The 17,402-nt window shown below is 43.2% G+C and overlaps 1 protein-coding gene across 1 annotated transcript; it reads right to left on the reverse strand.

Annotated features, from left to right (window-relative positions):
* Window positions 1–3,392: 3,392 nt before the first annotated feature.
* On the reverse strand, window positions 3,393–8,417 carry LOC106566465 (G-protein coupled receptor 37-like 1). Its single transcript, XM_014134530.2, has 2 exons — window positions 7,300–8,417; window positions 3,393–5,056 (listed from the first exon to the last, which is right to left on the reverse strand). The coding sequence occupies exons 1-2, from the start codon at window positions 8,371–8,373 to the stop codon at window positions 4,217–4,219; spliced, it is 1,914 nt and encodes a 637-aa protein (XP_013990005.2). The 5' UTR covers window positions 8,374–8,417; the 3' UTR covers window positions 3,393–4,216.
* Between the last annotated feature and the right edge of the window lie 8,985 nt (window positions 8,418–17,402).

Raw genomic sequence — 17,402 nt, forward strand, 5'->3', positions numbered from 1 at the left:
AGTGTAACATGGTGATGTAGAACACCATGGTTGCTGATAGCAGCACAGATTGTGACGTTGCCACCTCGTTGACCAGGGACTTCAACAATGGCCCGCTGTCCAATCATGTTTCGGCCTCTCCTTCTCCTCTTTGTTAGATTGAAGCCTGCTTCATCGACAAAGATGAACTCATGGGGTCTGTCCAAGGATTCCAAGTCAAATATTGTGTGTGTAGAAATACAATATACTGTATGTAGGATTTTGTAAGTCGTACAGAGACAGTGCTATACTGTAGAGTACAATTAGGCCTACTGTATGCACTTCTGATTCGCATACATTGTATGTACTTAAGAGTAATGTCATTCACATAGTATGTGTTAGTACTGTAGACAATCTGGATTACAGTAAATGTTTCTGAATGTACACTTACTTGCACATACTGAGCTCGCAGTTCTTTCACCCTTGGTGAGTTGCGCTCAAAAGGTACTCTGTATACTTGTTTCATTCGCATCCTGTTACGATGGAGGACACGGTCAATAGTGGAAATGCTCACACTGTCGATTCCCTGGAAGTGTGTGTTGTCTTGTATCACTCGTTCCTGGATTTCTCTGAGTCGTATTGCATTATCTTGAAGGACCATGCCAACTATAACGGCCTCTTGCTCCCGAGTTAATATAGCTGTCCTTCCACCTGCATGTGGCAGCCTTGCAATTTCACAAAAAGTAGTTGTGCAGTTACAAAACATATTCATGCAGTACAATATATACAGTGATTCACTTTACAAATGTCTATTGAAACAGCTGCATATAGTGTAGTGCAGTAAATTTTCAATTACAAAAATACAGTAGTCTACTGTACCTGTTCTCTTCTCTGAATGTCCTTACTATGGTGGACACAGAAAATCGGCTCAAATTGGGTTGCACTCTAAGTCCTGCTTCCCTCATTGTCAGTCCATGGACAAGAACATGGTCTATAACTGTTGCTCGAATTTCATCAGATATTTCCACTCTTTGTCTTCCTCTTCCTCTTCGTCCTCCTCTTCCTTGCCCTCCTCCTCCTCTTCCTCCTCGTCGCCCACCTCGCATATGCACCGGTCCTCGTCCTCTCACATTGTTTCTTCTATCCATTCTCAGACTTTCTCCTTCCCAACTTCAACAACCTGTTTGCTCTCTGAACTGGCTTATATTGGTTGTGTCGCATCATTTGAAAACAGGTTAAATCAATTTTGAGTGGTTGTGTTCAATCAATGACCTGTGTTCTCTATTTGTATTTGATTGTTGCCACTTGTGTTTACCAGTATGGATGACATGTGCATTAGAGTGCAGAATGTGTTTTGAGAATAAGAATGTGTTTAGAGTTTTGCTGAAAAGTCTAAGTGAGATCTGTAAATTGTGTTTTACCATGTGAAATGGTTTAAGGTATTGACAACAAAATGAGTCAAGGTAAATGAGAACTTTGTTCAGCCAATGGGTTTTAGTGTTTTAGCAATTGAGAAAAACTGTAATCAAAAAAATTGTTTCATCAAAGCATTTAGAAATGTACTTACAGTATAAATAAAATGAGTGCACATTATCTGATCTATAAGGTTGATCACTTCTGTCCTATTGCTGCTTGTAACACCAGCTTGCTGTGTCCTCATATAGTCAACTTTTAATCCTGGAATGACGCTCTCTATTTGTTTACCTGTTGCAGGGCTTCATGAACCATCCCACTCCCTCAGTCCTTGTATGTTAGTGGACTGGCATTGGATGTTGTGGCATGGGGAGGCTGTCTGTTGATTTGTGTCGGTGGCTTCATTAATGAAACAGAGAGGCGACTGTTCACTGTTCAGTCATTAGTGTCCACAGGAGCTGGTGAGGAGCTCTGCTCACTGCTAATGAAGCTCCAGCACCATCTACCCAGGCCCTGACAGCCTCTGAACACGCTCCAAGACCCAGAGAGAGAGACTCTAATGAGGTCAACCAACCCCCGGAAAAAAAATACCCTCCTCTGTCTGTAAACCCTTCAATCAGTGCATCATTTAATGGAGGAACCAGACTGTCTCTGTACATTCAAACTGACTTCTAAGCTAATCACAATTGGGTATTGGTTGGCCCTATAGAGCTCGCCAGCTTGTAGTCCTAAAAAACATTCATGAGTTAGCATTTTCTACCTCTGGTTTGTTGGCCAGTCCTATGGGGAAAATGAATGAGGAAAGAATGGGGTTTTGGGATATACGCTGAAAATAAGGTCGGAGGTTAACATAGCATTAGGAGATCTTATATGTTTTGTTTTATGAGATAATATCAGTCAGTTAACATGAACTTTATCAATGAGGAAGTCTTTATGTGCTTGTTTTGATTACAGAAATGCTTCAAAATTCACAAAAAGTGCCCTTACAAAAGTTGAACTGCATTTACTGTATACTGCACTGTAACTGCAGTTACACTGCAAAATTACTGTCGTAAAACAAAAAGTTTTATTGTGGACGCGCTATTAGCAGCCATCTTTTTTTCATAAGGGTTAAAATAATTACAATAATTAACTGCAGCAGAGGCAGAGGAACCTGACAATGAACACTGGTCATAGAGCAAAACGTACAGTATAAGATCTCCTCAGACCTTATTTTCAGTGTTGATCCCCATAGGCTTTGGCCAACAAGCCATGGTGGAGTTAATTGTTGTTAATGCCTACAAAAAGACGTCATTACTATTTTGCCCTCTATTGGCTTACTGGTGATCTTTTGATATGCTGTCCAATCAATTTGGCTTGAGTTTCATTGTATGTTGGAAACAATGCATTACATAATCCTGGTGTCTATGCTGTGGTGGTGTTCTCTGATTGAACCTAGTCCATCACATTGGAAACTTCTCACCAAGCCAATGTCCATCTCAATCTTTTTAAGTAAAAAAACAACATATATTTCTTTCGAACCTTCGCGACAACATGAGAGAACATGCAGTAGTGCCACGTGTTCATTTGGACAGGGGCACCAGACAGGGTGAGAAAACGGTGGAAGGCTTGCCCAGCTTTGGCCCGTCTGCAATACCTGTGAATTTTGGGACAGTAACCTGGCAACTCAACTGTAGTTCCACTCCCAGGGCCTCAGAGTGGAGGCTTCCACTGGCCCCTGGAGAACAATGACACCCTTATGAGAGGAGCTCTGCTGCTGGCCAAAGCCTGAATCAGTGAGAGGAGCTCTGCTGCTGGCCAAAGCCTGAATCAGTGAGAGGAGCTCTGCTGCTGGCCAAAGCCTGAATCAGTGAGAGGAGAAATATGCTCCAGGTCAGAGAGAGGACTCCATTATTGAGTTTCAGAGGGTCAGTGGGATGGGCGTCAAGCACAAATCACCCAAAATCCCTACATCTGGTTGAGCATTTTTTTTTTTACTGACGTTTATGAAATCTCTCTGTGAGAAAAATGACAAGCGCTGATAAATTACAAACCTTTATTGGATAAATTAAAGACAACTACAGCTGGTGGATTTTTCTATTATTCACAAAATGATGTCTGACTTCTTTCCTAACCTTCTTATAACCAGTTTATAACCTTGACCTCTGTACAGTGATTTCTCATGACTATCTGTTAAAATAATTTTGCATTATTCACAGCACTTTGATTTGATGGAAAATACCGTCTAAACCATCCCTGTTGATTATTAATATAACTCAAAACAATACTTGATACAATGACATGGGACGGCTAAAGATGAAGTAGCTGCATCGATAATTGGGGGACATGAAGAAAATTATAAGGCAACATCATTTTACAGATATGTTAATTGTTGTGACATCAAGAAATAACGATCTCAGTGCCGGACACCCTGGGGCTGTTAGTCAACCCTAGTATAATAATCTAGCATAATACTCTGTTTATTTTTGACCTAATAATCTTTAGAATAAACACATTGGGGTGACACTTCTACAAGGATATTAAATGGAGCTCTTCTCCTTCTTCCCTCCAGCCCCCTAGTCTGCACTTTAGTCAATGTCTGAACTTCCTGTAAAATGAACCACCTTAAAACTGGATGGGGTGTTGTATCTGTCTGGAGAGAACATCAAAAGGAGAGACATTACAGACATTAAGGGTACAGAGAAGGTGACGCTGGCAGTGGTCCCTGTCTTCTGACTAACAATACTGAAAACAAAGGTGTGTCCATGGTTGAGACTGGAATGTCCACTACTGAAAGGTGAGTTGCTTTGTTACCACATCTAACCAGTTTAGGTGATGGAAAGGAAAGAAAGCAGGAGAGGCCAGTTCAGCTGGACCCGCTGATCGACAAGATGGTGGAGCTGTCCTTGGCTTTGTCAAAGAAGATGGAGGAGGACATCTCGTTGGTGCTCTTGAGTTTGGCCTCGGTGCCAGGGGAATGGGAGCCCCTGGGTTGGCACTCCTCACAGCAGCAGCAGCAGCAGTCCATGAAGGCCTGGCTCAGAGACTTACAGAGGCACAGCAGCAGCACCGGCGTCACCGACGACTTTAAGAACAGGGAGAACTGGTTGATGAGGGCCAGCAGGGTAGCAGTGTTGTCAGAGACGGGCATGGCGGTGTAGGCCAGGACGATGTTGCACACGTTCTCCGGCAGGGAGCAGACGCCGTAAACCACAGTCAGGGCCATCACGGTGTAATTGAGCTGGCGCTCCACCTGTTGACTGTGTTGTATCTTCTGCTTCTTGGAGGGGGAGCGTTCCTCTAAGCGCTGGGGGATACCGTCATTGGACACGTGGCAGGTGGCCAGCTGGCACAAGAGGGTGAAGACCACGGGCAGGCAGAAATAGCAACCAAAGTACCACCATATGCGGCACTCGTGGTAGTTGATGACAAGGGTGTACATGGACTCGGGGAGGTTGGAGGTAGGATTCATGGTGCAGGAGTCCACCACGACCCCTGTGGCTGGAGACACGGCCTGGCTGAGCTGCCACAGCAGTAGCTCTGGGGCCGCCAGCACCATGGAGCCCAGCCATATGACCAGCAGCTTGGCCAGGATGGACTGGCAGCTCTCCACTCGCCGGATTTTGGGCTGGGAGCTGGTGGTAGAGTTGAAGCGGTCAATACCCAGGGCACACAGGCTGAAGGATGTCACCCCTAGGGAGGTCACCTGGAGTGTTATATGGATTAAAGAGGAAGAACTTGTCAGATATGCTACATCTTTCACGATGCTTATTTGTGTTTTTTTATGACTGTTGTGATCTTTCAATCTACAAATGTGGGTGGAATTAGCGAAAACTACACTTTTCACATGCTGCACACAGCATTTCTAAACACGTATTATGTTAAAAAAAAAAGGGGTGTCAAACATGATACGTGTTTATAAATGTTGTGTGCAGCATGTGAAAAGTGTAGTTTTTGCTAATTCCACCCACATTTGTAGATTGAAAGATCACAACAGTCATAAAAAAAAACACAGATGGATCTACATTCATACAGTTTATTGACTGGGTCCAGCTCACTAATATTCACTACATTCATACAGTTTATTGACTGGGTCCATCTCACTAATAATCACTACATTCATACAGTTTATTGACTGGGTCCAGCTCACTAATAATCACTACATTCATACAGTTTATTGACTGGGTCCAGCTCACTAATAATCACTACATTCATACAGTTTATTGACTGGGTCCAGCTCACTAATAATCACTACATTCATACAGTTTATTGACTGGGTCCAGCTCACTAATAATCACTACATTCATACAGTTTATTGACTGGGTCCAGCTCACTAATAATCACTACATTCATACAGTTTATTGACTGGGTCCAGCTCACTAATAATCACTACATTCATACAGTTTATTGACTGGGTCCAGCTCACTAATAATCACTACATTCATACAGTTTATTGACTGGGTCCAGCTCACTAATAATCACTACATTCATACAGTTTATTGACTGGGTCCAGCTCACTAATAATCACTACATTCATACAGTTTATTGACTGGGTCCAGCTCACTAATAATCACTACATTCATACAGTTTATTGACTGGGTCCAGCTCACTAATAATCACTACATTCATACAGTTTATTGACTGGGTCCAGCTCACTAATAATCACTACATTCATACAGTTTATTGACTGGGTCCAGCTCACTAATGATCACTACATTCATACAGTTTATTGACTGGGTCCAGCTCACTAATAATCACTACATTCATACAGTTTATTGACTGGGTCCAGCTCACTAATAATCACTACATTCATACAGTTTATTGACTGGGTCCAGCTCACTAATAATCACTACATTCATACAGTTTATTGACTGTGTCCAGTTCACTAATAATCACTACATTCATACAGTTTATTGACTGGGTCCAGCTCACTAATAATCACTACATTCATACAGTTTATTGACTGGGTCCAGCTCACTAATAATCACTACATTCATACAGTTTATTGACTGGGTCCAGCTCACTAATAATCACTACATTCATACAGTTTATTGACTGGGTCCAGCTCACTAATAATCACTACATTCATACCGTTTATTGACTGGGTCCATCTCACTAATAATCACTACATTCATACAGTTTATTGACTGGGTCCAGCTCACTAATAATCACTACATTCATACAGTTTATTGACTGGGTCCAGCTCACTAATAATCACTACATTCATACAGTTTATTGACTGGGTCCAGCTCACTAATAATCACTACATTCATACAGTTTATTGACCGGGTCCAGCTCACTAATAATTACTGAAATTAACTCTAGACAGTCAGGGAGCATCAAAAATTCCAAAATCGATGGACAGAGAAGTATTTTTTATAGTAGTTTTACTCGTAATTTAAATTACAGAACAGTTTCAATATGGAAGAAGTCTTTCCGACCTGTTACATTAGCCGTCGAGATATACAACGATGAGTTTACAGTGTAGTATCTATATTGATAAGACCAAAATCGTAGATACTCTATAATGTATTGCTTACATACAGCTATGTAATGTGTTGTTTATTATCAGTTAATAAACTTTGGTTTACCAGAAAACATACTATAAATATTCAGTTGGTAAAAAAGTATTAAACATTTAAAAACATTTCACAATACTATGTGGCCCATAAACATAATTCAACCCATAACCTTCTTTTACGGCCTGGTTTGCAACAATGTCATAAATCATTGTAAATATCCTATAATTATATAATCAAAAGAACAACAAAAATAAATGTGTGATTGTTTTAGGCAACAGCAGGTACTTATCATATAGTCATGTACAAATAGTTGTGTTCATTAATAATTTTCATGTGATTCCACCATGGCATAAGGGGAGGGTGTGGCTTGAGGGGTGTGTGGGGAGGGGTGTGGTGATGGTGGGGGGGCTAAGGGAATCAAACCCACCTCCATATATGGTACCGCTCTGCATGAGATGTCCCCCAGCAGCCTCTTATTGGTGAGCTCATTGAAGACCACCACAGGTAAACAGAAGCAGAGCACCAGGAAGTCCCAGAAAGCCAGGCTGGCCAGGATGTAGTTCCAGGTACTCCTCATGTAGTAGTTGTGCCAGACGATGCACATCACAGCCAGGTTCCCTATAATCCCCACAGAGAACACCACCAGGGACAGGAACATGACAGCGTAGGCAGTGTAGGAACTGTCAGTCACCGGGTACAGAGGGTTGTGGATGTTGGTGATCCCCCTTCCTGTAGTGCTGCTGTTGCCCTGATCCACGTCTGTGTTGGCCCCAGTGGCCCCGGTGTCCAGGGTTGAGTATGTGTTGGCCCCAGTGTCCAGGGTTGAGTCTGTGTTGGCCCCAGTATTCAGGGTTGAGTATGTGTTGGCCCCAGTCTCTAGGGTTGAGTCTGTGTTGGCCCCAGTGTCCAGTGTTGAGTCTGTGTTGGCCCCAGTGTCCAGGGTTGAGTCTGTGTTGGCCCCAGTGTCCAGAGTTGAGTCTGTGTTGGCCCCAGTTTCCAGGGTTGAGCTAGAGAACTGGGTAGCTCTGGGTGAGGTGAACTCGTTCCCATAAGACCGTGAGAAGGTAGACTGAGGTTCACCTGCGTCTGTGTCCTCGTCCTCTGCACCCCGCGGTGCTCTCTTGTGGTGCTTGTCCCATTCCAGTCGTTTCACATCCTCATTGCCATAACCATGGCTTTGAATGACTTGAATGTCGAGATTTAACATATCCTTTTCAAGAGATGCACTGTTTGTCTGGGGAATGTTTTTGGCATCGGAAGCCCACACTGTCAATAGTACCACCAGTGAAATAGAGAGAATCATCTTGAGAGCAGTAGCCTGAAAAGTAGCTTTTCTTTTAAATTCCAGAACTTCCCAGCTTTGCTCACTGCAGGAGACGGTGTCAAAATGAGGCCCCCTCAGCAGTTCATTTAGTAGAGAAGAAGAAGTTACCCAATCCGTGGTGGGATGCTGAAGCTTGGGGAACTTGCCTCTCTCTGCGTCCTGTGGCTGCAGTCCCATAGGCGGGTCTGTGAGTCTGTTAACAAGTACCGTTGCCTGCTCATTCATGGGTGGCTGGTCCCTTTGAAAAGGGAAAGACAAGAGGCGAACTCATCTGTTTCTCTCTATGGACCCCCAAATGGAGCAAAACGTTTGTGCCCTCTGCTGGTCAAAATACTTATCAGTTGCAGTTTTATGTTGTGCATGTAGAGGGCAGTGCATGTCTCCAAAAAGTACACCAATCCCAAATACAGATCTGGTCCCATTCATTTCAATATTACATCCAGGTGGTTCAACATCAATAAGGATACATGCAGATGGCTTTCTTGTGTGTCTTGTATATATAAGCAGATCTGTTGTGTTATCCAAAGGCGCAGTGTATTTTCATAGTGTAGGAACAGCATCCTGTTTCAAAATCCACATGAACAGCCCAGCTCCCCTACTATACACACAACAGCATTGACAGGTTTTGCCCACAGGAGAGGTGGAGTAATTTACTTAATCTACAATCTATTGGAATGTGTCATTACAGTGCTCATTTGCACTGCTCCCGGCAATAAGGCATACCTCTTTCCTGCACCAACGTATGTCCACACACGCACACAGACAGGTTCCATGGTAAAGGCGCATTCCTAAGCCTCAGGTATGTTTCTACATTCTTAGAAAAAAGAGTTCTAAAACCGAAGAACCATTTTAGGTTCTAGATAGCACCTTTTTTTCTAAGAGTGTAGTGTCCGAGGCGGAGAGCATTTTTTAAGTACAAACACCTTTCATGAAGGGGGTTATAGAATTCACCAAAAGGCCAAAATGTCAGACTGAAATGAGTAATGCTATGCCCTAATGAGGCAGAATGGAACTCAAATATAATAGATAGATGGCCAGCTACAGGAAGGAGTTCTCTGGTCCAGGAAATAGTGGGCAACCTGTTGACTGGCAGTTGGATGTTTGAATGTTTCCTATGTCCCCTGGGAGGTATTCCCTCTCATATGCTTGTACGTACTCTCACTCTCTCTCTCTCTCTCTGAAAATACACAACAAAGTCTCCTTTTAGAAGGGAATTTCACCCTGGCTCTGCCACTGCCTATAAACTCAGCAAAAAAAGAAACGGCCCTTTTTCAGGACCCTGCCTTTCAAAGATAATTCGTAGAAATCCAAATAACTTCACAGATCTTCATTGTAAAGGGTTTAAACACTATTTCCCATGCTTGTTCAATGAAGCATCATAAACAATTAATGAACATGCCCCTGTGGAACGGTCGTTAAGACACTAACAGCTTACAGATGGTAGGCAATTAAGGTCACAGTTATGAAAACTTAGGACACTAAAGAGGCCTTTCTACTGACTCTGAAAAACACCAAAAGAAAGATGCCCAGGGTCCCTGTTCATCTGCGTGAACATGCCTTGGGCATGCTGCAAGGAGGCATGAGGACTGCAGATGTGGCCAGGGCAATAAATTGCAATGTCCGTACTGTGAGACGCCTAAGACAGCGCTACAAGGAGACAGGACGGACAGCTGATCTTCCTCGCAGTGGCAGACCACGTGTAACAACACCTGCACAGGATCGGTACATCCGAACATCACACCTGCGGGACAGGTACAGGATGGCAACAACATCCAACACCAGGAACGCACAATCCCTCCATCAGTGCTCAGACTGTCCGCAATAGGCTGGACTGAGGACTTGTAGGCCTGTTGGAAGGCAGGTCCTCACCAGACATCACCGGCAACAACGTCGCCTATGGGCACAAACCCACCATCGCAGGACCAGACAGGACTGTCAAAAGTGCTCTTCACTGATGAGTAGAAGTTTTGTCTCACCAGGGGTAATGGTCGGATTTGCGTTTATCGTCGAAGGAATGAGCGTTACACCGAGGCCTGTACTCTGGAGCAGGATTGATTTGGAGGTGGAGGGTCCATCATGGTCTGGGGCGGTGTGTCACAGCATCATCGGACTGAGCTTGTTGTCATTGCAGTCAATCTCAACGCTGTGTGTTAGAGGGAAGACATCCTCCTCCCTCATGTGGTCCCCTTCCTGCAGGCTCATCCTGACATGACCCTCCAGCATGACAATGCCACCAGCCATACTGCTCGTTCTGTGCGTGATTTCCTGCAAGACAGGAATGTCAGTGTTCTGCCATAGCCAGCGAAGAGCCCGGATCTCAATTCCATTGAGCACGTCTAGGACCTGTTGGATTGGAGGGTGAGGGCTAGGGCCGTTCCCCCCAGAAATGTCCGGGAACTTGCAGGTGCCTTGGTGGAAGAGTGGGGTAACATCTCACAGCAAGAACTGGCAAATCTGGTGCAGTCCATGAGGAGGAGATGCACTGCAGTACTTAATGCAGCTGGTGGCCACACCAGATACTAACTGTTACTTTTGATTTTGACCCCCTTTTTGTTCAGGGACACATTATACCATTTCTGTTAGTCACATGTCTGTGGAACTTGTTCAGTTTATGTCTCAGTTGTTGAATCTTGTTAGTGTCATACAAATATTTACACATGTTAAGTTTACTGAAAATAAACGCTGTTGACAGTGAAAGGACATTTCTTTTTTTGCTGAGATTAGTCATGACTATATTAACAACATTATGTTTTTGTCATAAACTTCAAAATTATCCAAACCACAAGCTAGAAAGAGCACTATTTCATTTCAATGGTAGAATCAGGAAGTTTCGGCTTCCTGTGTATTTGGCTGCTCATAGTGAACCATAAAGTCCAGCATTCATAGCAAATGCAGATACCGCTCCGTTAGGTAGATGGGGCATGCCCACAAACTTGGTTGATGGCGTTGTTTACTTCGAACAACCAACACATAGTACTCTCAGAACTTCTCTTCTTTTATGTTTGTTTTTCAATAACGTTTGTCATCATGTTCTGTCTGGCTGTGCTAATTACAAACAAGCATGAAAGTAAGTTATCTTTCACCGTACTAGCTACCTACCAGAAATGTACCCCGATGCTGCCAGTTATTTGCAGCTATCAAAAATGATGCTTACAGTGACCAAAGATTATCAGAGGGATTTTCAGGCTGAATGGATGGGGAATGCATTTAAACGACAGCTGGGAAGTGATGCAATACCAGTTTGACTAACGTTAGCGAATGTAAGCTAGCTAACGTTAGCAAATAAGAGTAACTCAATCTGGTAGCCATCTATTACACCCTTGTCTGGAAAACACTGTTACTAAAAATAGAATTGTCGATTATAGCTAACTCACTCTCGGTGTGTTGGTAGTAATGATGAATGTGTATAAATTGTCTATGGTTGGTTAGTTGGTTCTCAGCTGATGCTAATTAGCTAACAGCAAGCTGACAATACTGAAATGTCCATGTTAGGTATGCTATGATAGCCAGTCTAATAGAGATCAATACAATTAGTGGGGTGGTTAAATTGTGTATTGTTGGGTGTTTTGTTGTAGGTGGTACATCATCTGATTCCACCATTCCATTAGCTCTGCACAAGGTTAAGGTAAGTTGGCTAAAAATGTGTACAAGCTGACGGCTAAGATTTACAGTAAGCATGTTTGTATGGTTTGTGTTGTGGGGTTACAGGTGGTTAGATGTAGACTGAGGACCACAGAGAACCTTCCAGACCATGTCATCAATTTAGTCTACCTTTTTTCTCTTTGTAAAACTCAGGTTATCTGGAGTCCACCCTGCTGAAAAAAATACAAAGCGGCGGCATTTTGTGTACACACGCATGAGGGAGCGGACACACCTTGCGGTTATGGAGCACAACAAGATTGTGGGACAGAAACATGCAAAGGACACTGAAAACTATCAAATCAAGACCACAACAGTAATGACACAACCACCTCATTCTTCTCTCTGCAGATTCTCAAAACACAATACAAAGACACATCTACAAAAATCCCCTGCCAAGGGCTACTATTGACACAAATTATTTGTCAAAGTCAATGGACTGGGGGAAGTTTACAGACAGGTCTTTGAGATTAGGAAGGGTGTTTCAGTTGTGCTTAGAGACAGTAAATGTATTGTTGTTTATGAGAACAATTAAAAGGTGGCATTTCTCCTCAATCTCCCATACACATATATATACTGTGTAAGAACTGTCCTCCTAAAACTTGTCACACCTTCTGCAGCTCCCCCAGCCCATTCACTTTGTTGACTGATCTTTCCTCTCAAAAGCAGCTCCCAATGTCCCTCATTGTCCCTAAACAATTAAGTAATCCAACAGTGTACGCTGCCATCTTATCTATTTCAAAACAGGTGGGTGTCCACCCCAAAGTGTTGCATATCATGATGACAGACACCTGTCTTGGATTACTTCATGGAGCAAAAAAAGTATTTATTTTAATAACTGAGCATTTTCTAAATTCAAACTGATCCCTTGCAACTGGACACAGACATTTTATGAGACTGCTGTTTTCACGAATCGACAACGAAGACTAAGAGAAGTGGTGATCAGCAGATGATGGGAGAGGTGGTCATGATGAAATTGCCATTACAAAGGAACATACAGTAAGTTCAGGGAACACTTATACAGCTGTGGGAGGAGTGTTGTCATGATCAAACTGCCATCAAACAGCTCCTCTTGAGTCATCTTCTTGAAATCCAGCATAATGTCCAATCCATCGAGAAGGATACAGTTCACGGGATACAGTTCTGCTACAATGACACACGCATGCAAAGAAAATCTGTTTCTGTCCAAGAATCCACTCCAGGAAGAAGCCCAGCCACCACACTGTATTATCTGCAAGACAAAAGAATATATAATAAATTATACTCCATTGCACAGTTTGAACGACAGTTGAACTGTGCAGCATAACATTAGGGTAGACAAGTTGAACATGCATACATGTGGACAGGCACAGAGATTACATTTACAACAATATCTAGCCTAATAGAAATAAATATGGCATAACCCTCAACCTTTGCACAGTGACCATTCAGGAATTGTGTACAGATCCTTGCGACATGGGGCGGTGTATTATCATGCTGTAACATGAGGTGATGGGGGCAGATGCATGGCAAGACAGTCGGCCTCAGGATTTCGTCACGGTATCTCTGTACTTTGAAATTTACATGGATAAAATGCAATTGTGTTCATTGTCCGTAGCTTATGAATGCCCTTACCATAACCCCGAAGTCTCTATGTCTACCTGTAGTTGTTTAGCTCAATTAGCTAGCTAGACTAGCTAACCACCTACCTAAGTTAACAAACTGAAAAATAATTTGATTTCCCCCCACTGTAACAATGTAGTATGTTAGCCAGCAATACACAACATGGGTTTCAGTAGATAAACCTGTTAGCTAACTAGCTAGGTGGCTTGCAGGAAAAATAACTTACTTAGGTAGGCATTTGTATTTGTCAGCTGCCCTCTTGATGTCAATATTTTGATTGTATGACTTAATCCCCCCCATCAATACACCAGAAGGCATCATAGGGCCATCATTCAGTGAGCAAAGCCCAGACCTGCCTTCCTGCTGTGCAATTACACTACATGACCAAAAGTATCTGGACACCCACTTGTCGAACATCTCATTCTAAAATCATGGGCATTAATAAGGAGTTGGGCCCCTTTTGCTGCTATAAACAGCCTCCACTCTTCTGGGAAGGTTTTCCACTAAATGTTGGAACATTTCTGCAGGGACTTGCTTCCATTTAGCCTCAAGAGCATTAGTGAGGTCAGGCACTGATGTTGGGCGATTATGCCTGGCTCGCAGTCGGTGTTCCAACTCATCCCAAAGGTGTTCAATGGGGTTGAGGTCAAGGCTCTCTGAGGCCAGTCAAGTTCTTCCACCGATCTTGATAAACCATTTCTGTATGGACCTTGTTTTGTGCATGTGGGCATTGTCATGCTGAAACAGGAAAGGGCCTTCCCCAAACTTTACACCACTCCAGGTGACGCTTGGCATTGTGCATGGTGATCTAAGGCTTGTGTGCGGCTGCTCGGCCATGGAAACCAATTTTATGAAGCTCCCGAAGAACAGTTATTGTGCTGACGTTGCTTCTGAGGCAGTTTGCAACCGAGGACAGATGATTTTTACGCACTACGCACTTCAGCACTCCCATTCTGTGAGCTTGTGTGGCTGAGCTGTTGTTGCTCTTAGATGTATCCATTTCACAATAACAGCACTTACAGGTGACCGGGGCAGCTCAAGCAGGGCAGACATTTTATGAACTGACTTGTTGGAAAGGTGGAATCCTATTACGGTGCCACATTAAAAGTCACTGAGATCTTCAGTAAGGCCATGCTACTGCTAATGTTTGTCTACGGCAGTGGTTCCCAAACTTTTTATAGTCCCGTACCCCTTCAAACAGTCAACCTCCAGCTGCGTACCCCCTCTAGCACCAGGATCAGTGCACTCTCAAATGTTGTTTTTTGCCATCATTGTAAGCCTGCCACACACACTATACGATACATCTATTAAAACATAAGAATGAGTGTGAGTTTGTCGTCACAACCCGGCTCGTGGGAAGTGACAAAGAGCTCTTATAGGACCAGGGCACAAATAATAATAATCAATCATTTTGCTTTTTATTTAGCCACCTTACATATAAAACTTCATTTGTTAAATCGGAAATTGTGAATAACTCACCACAGGTTAATGAGAAGGGTGTGCTTGAAAGGATGCGCATAACTCTGCAATGTTGTATTGGAGAGAGTCTCAGTCTTAATTCATTTTCCACACACAGTCTGTGCCTGTATTTAGTTTTCCTGCTAGTGAGGGCCGAGAATCCACTCTCACATAGGTACGTGGTTGCAAAGGTCATCAGTGTCTTAACAGCGCATTTTGCCAAGGCAGGATACTCTGAGCGCAGCCCAATCCAGAAATCTGATTAAATTCAATTTTCACAGAACCGTTTGTTGCAATTTCGATGAGGCTTTCTTTCTTCAGATATTGGTAAGTGGACTGGAGGCAGGGCATGAAAGGTTTAACAAATCCAGTTGTTTGTGTCATCCGTTTCGGGAAAGTACCTGCGTAATTGCGCACCCAACTCACTCAGGTGCTTCGCTATATCACATTTGACATTGTCCGTAAGCTTGTCCATAAGCTTTTCACCAAAAAAAAAAAAGGATCATACAATGTTGGAAAAACCTGTGTGTTGCCCTTGTTAATGCAGACAGAGAAGAGCTCCAACTTCTTAATCATAGCCTCAATTTCGTCCTGCACATTGAATATAGTTGCAGAGAGGCCAGTCGTGTGAGAAACTCGTCGTCATGCAAGCGGTCAGACAAGAAAAAAATTATGGTCAGTAAGAAAACTTTAAGCTCGTCTCTTAATTCAAAAAACACGTTGCCCCTTGATAACCAGCGCACTTCTGTATGTTGTAAAAGCATTACATGGTCGCTGCCCATATCATTGTATAGTGCAGAAAATACACTAGAGTTCAGGGGCCTTGCTTTAACAAAGTTAAACATTTTCACTGTAGTGTCCAAAACGTATTTCAAGCTGTCAGGCATTCCCTTGGCAGCAAGAGCCTCTCGGTGGATGCTGCAGTGTACCCAAGTGGCGTCGGGAGCAACTGCTTGCACGCGCGTTACCACTCTACTCTGTCTCCCTGTCATGGCTTTTGCGCCATCAGTACAGATACCAGGACATCTTGACCACCAAAGTCCATTTGATGTCACAAAGCTGTCCAGTACTTTAAAAATATCCACTCCTGTTGTCCTGGTTTCCAGTGGTTGTCTTCCTTAATTGACCCCCCATAAATTTAACGGACATATACCAGGAACTGTGCCAGGCCCGCCACATCTGTTGACTCATCCAGCTGTAACGCATTGAATTCACTGGCTTGTATGCGAAGTAGTGTTTTCAAAACATCTCCTGCCATGTCACTGATGCGTCGTGAAACAGTGTTTGATGAAGGCATTGTCTCTTTAAAAAGAAAAAGTGAATCACATTTTTATTTGTCGTACCCCCGACGGCATTGCGCATATCCCAGTTTGGTAATACCTGGTCTATGGAGATTGCATGGCTGTGTGCTCGATTTTATACACTTGTCAGCAACGGTTGTGGCTGAAATAGCCAAATCCACTAATTTGAAGGGGTGTCCATATACTTTTGTATAGATAGTGTGTGTGAAACATCTCACTGACCTAGAAATGCCTTAGACATGATGAAAACAAGCCCAGGGTGAAATTCCCCTTTAAAACCCACCCAGCTACACGGGGAAAAATACCAGTAAAATAGGTGTCTGTCCGTTTTCTTTTCAGCATTAGAGCAATAAGGATAATAATCCTTACAGTCCTTTGGGGCGGCAGGTAGCCTAGTGGTTAGAGCAGGTAGCCTAGTGGTTAGAGGGGGGAAGCAGGTGACCTAGTGGTTAGAGTGTTTGGTCCAGTAACCGAAAGGTTGCTAGATCGAATCCCTGAGCTGACAAGGTAAAAATCTGTCTTTCTGCCCCCGAAAAAGGCAGTTAACCCACTGTTCCTAGGCTGTCATTGTAAATAATAATTGGTTTTTAATGGACTTGCCTTGTTAAATAAATACAGTATGCTCCTTAACTCACAAAACCTGTTTGAGTGGATTGTAATAGTGTATGTGGTTACAAGAAAGCAGATGTTAAATGATGATGAAATTAGTTAAGGTGGCGGCTTTCCAGCTTAAAGTTTGTGTGGTACTTGTAAAGGAGAAGGTGGGGTGTAAAATACGGTCCAGGTTTGGTCTCTACTAAAGTAGGTATTAATCACAATGAGAGAGACAGAATGTTCCCCAGGTCCAGTGGACCTCTATGGGCCTCTCTCATGCTCCTTCATTGGGCCTTTGTCTCCATCACCATAGAAACAAGACGGAGGAACCTTGAATTACAAATGTTCACCATGGATACATTCACATGGGCCAAGCCAGATAATAAATGTTGCCTTGTAGTGTCCATGTATGGTCCGGCCTGGGAAATGATAGTTAAAGGCAGTCAGTAAGTCAGTCCGTAACAATGGCCTTTCAATGCCAGCGCTAACCAGAGGAATCAATATTTAATGGGAAATCTAAGAAAGAAAGAACTGCATGTTTAGAGAGTTATACTTTGGCTCAGAAAGTACTTCAGATAAGGTTGTAGCCTACTGTAGCCATGGAACAGTGAC

This window comes from Salmo salar, chromosome ssa13 (genome assembly GCF_905237065.1).
Source record: "Salmo salar chromosome ssa13, Ssal_v3.1, whole genome shotgun sequence".
NCBI lineage: Eukaryota > Metazoa > Chordata > Actinopteri > Salmoniformes > Salmonidae > Salmo > Salmo salar.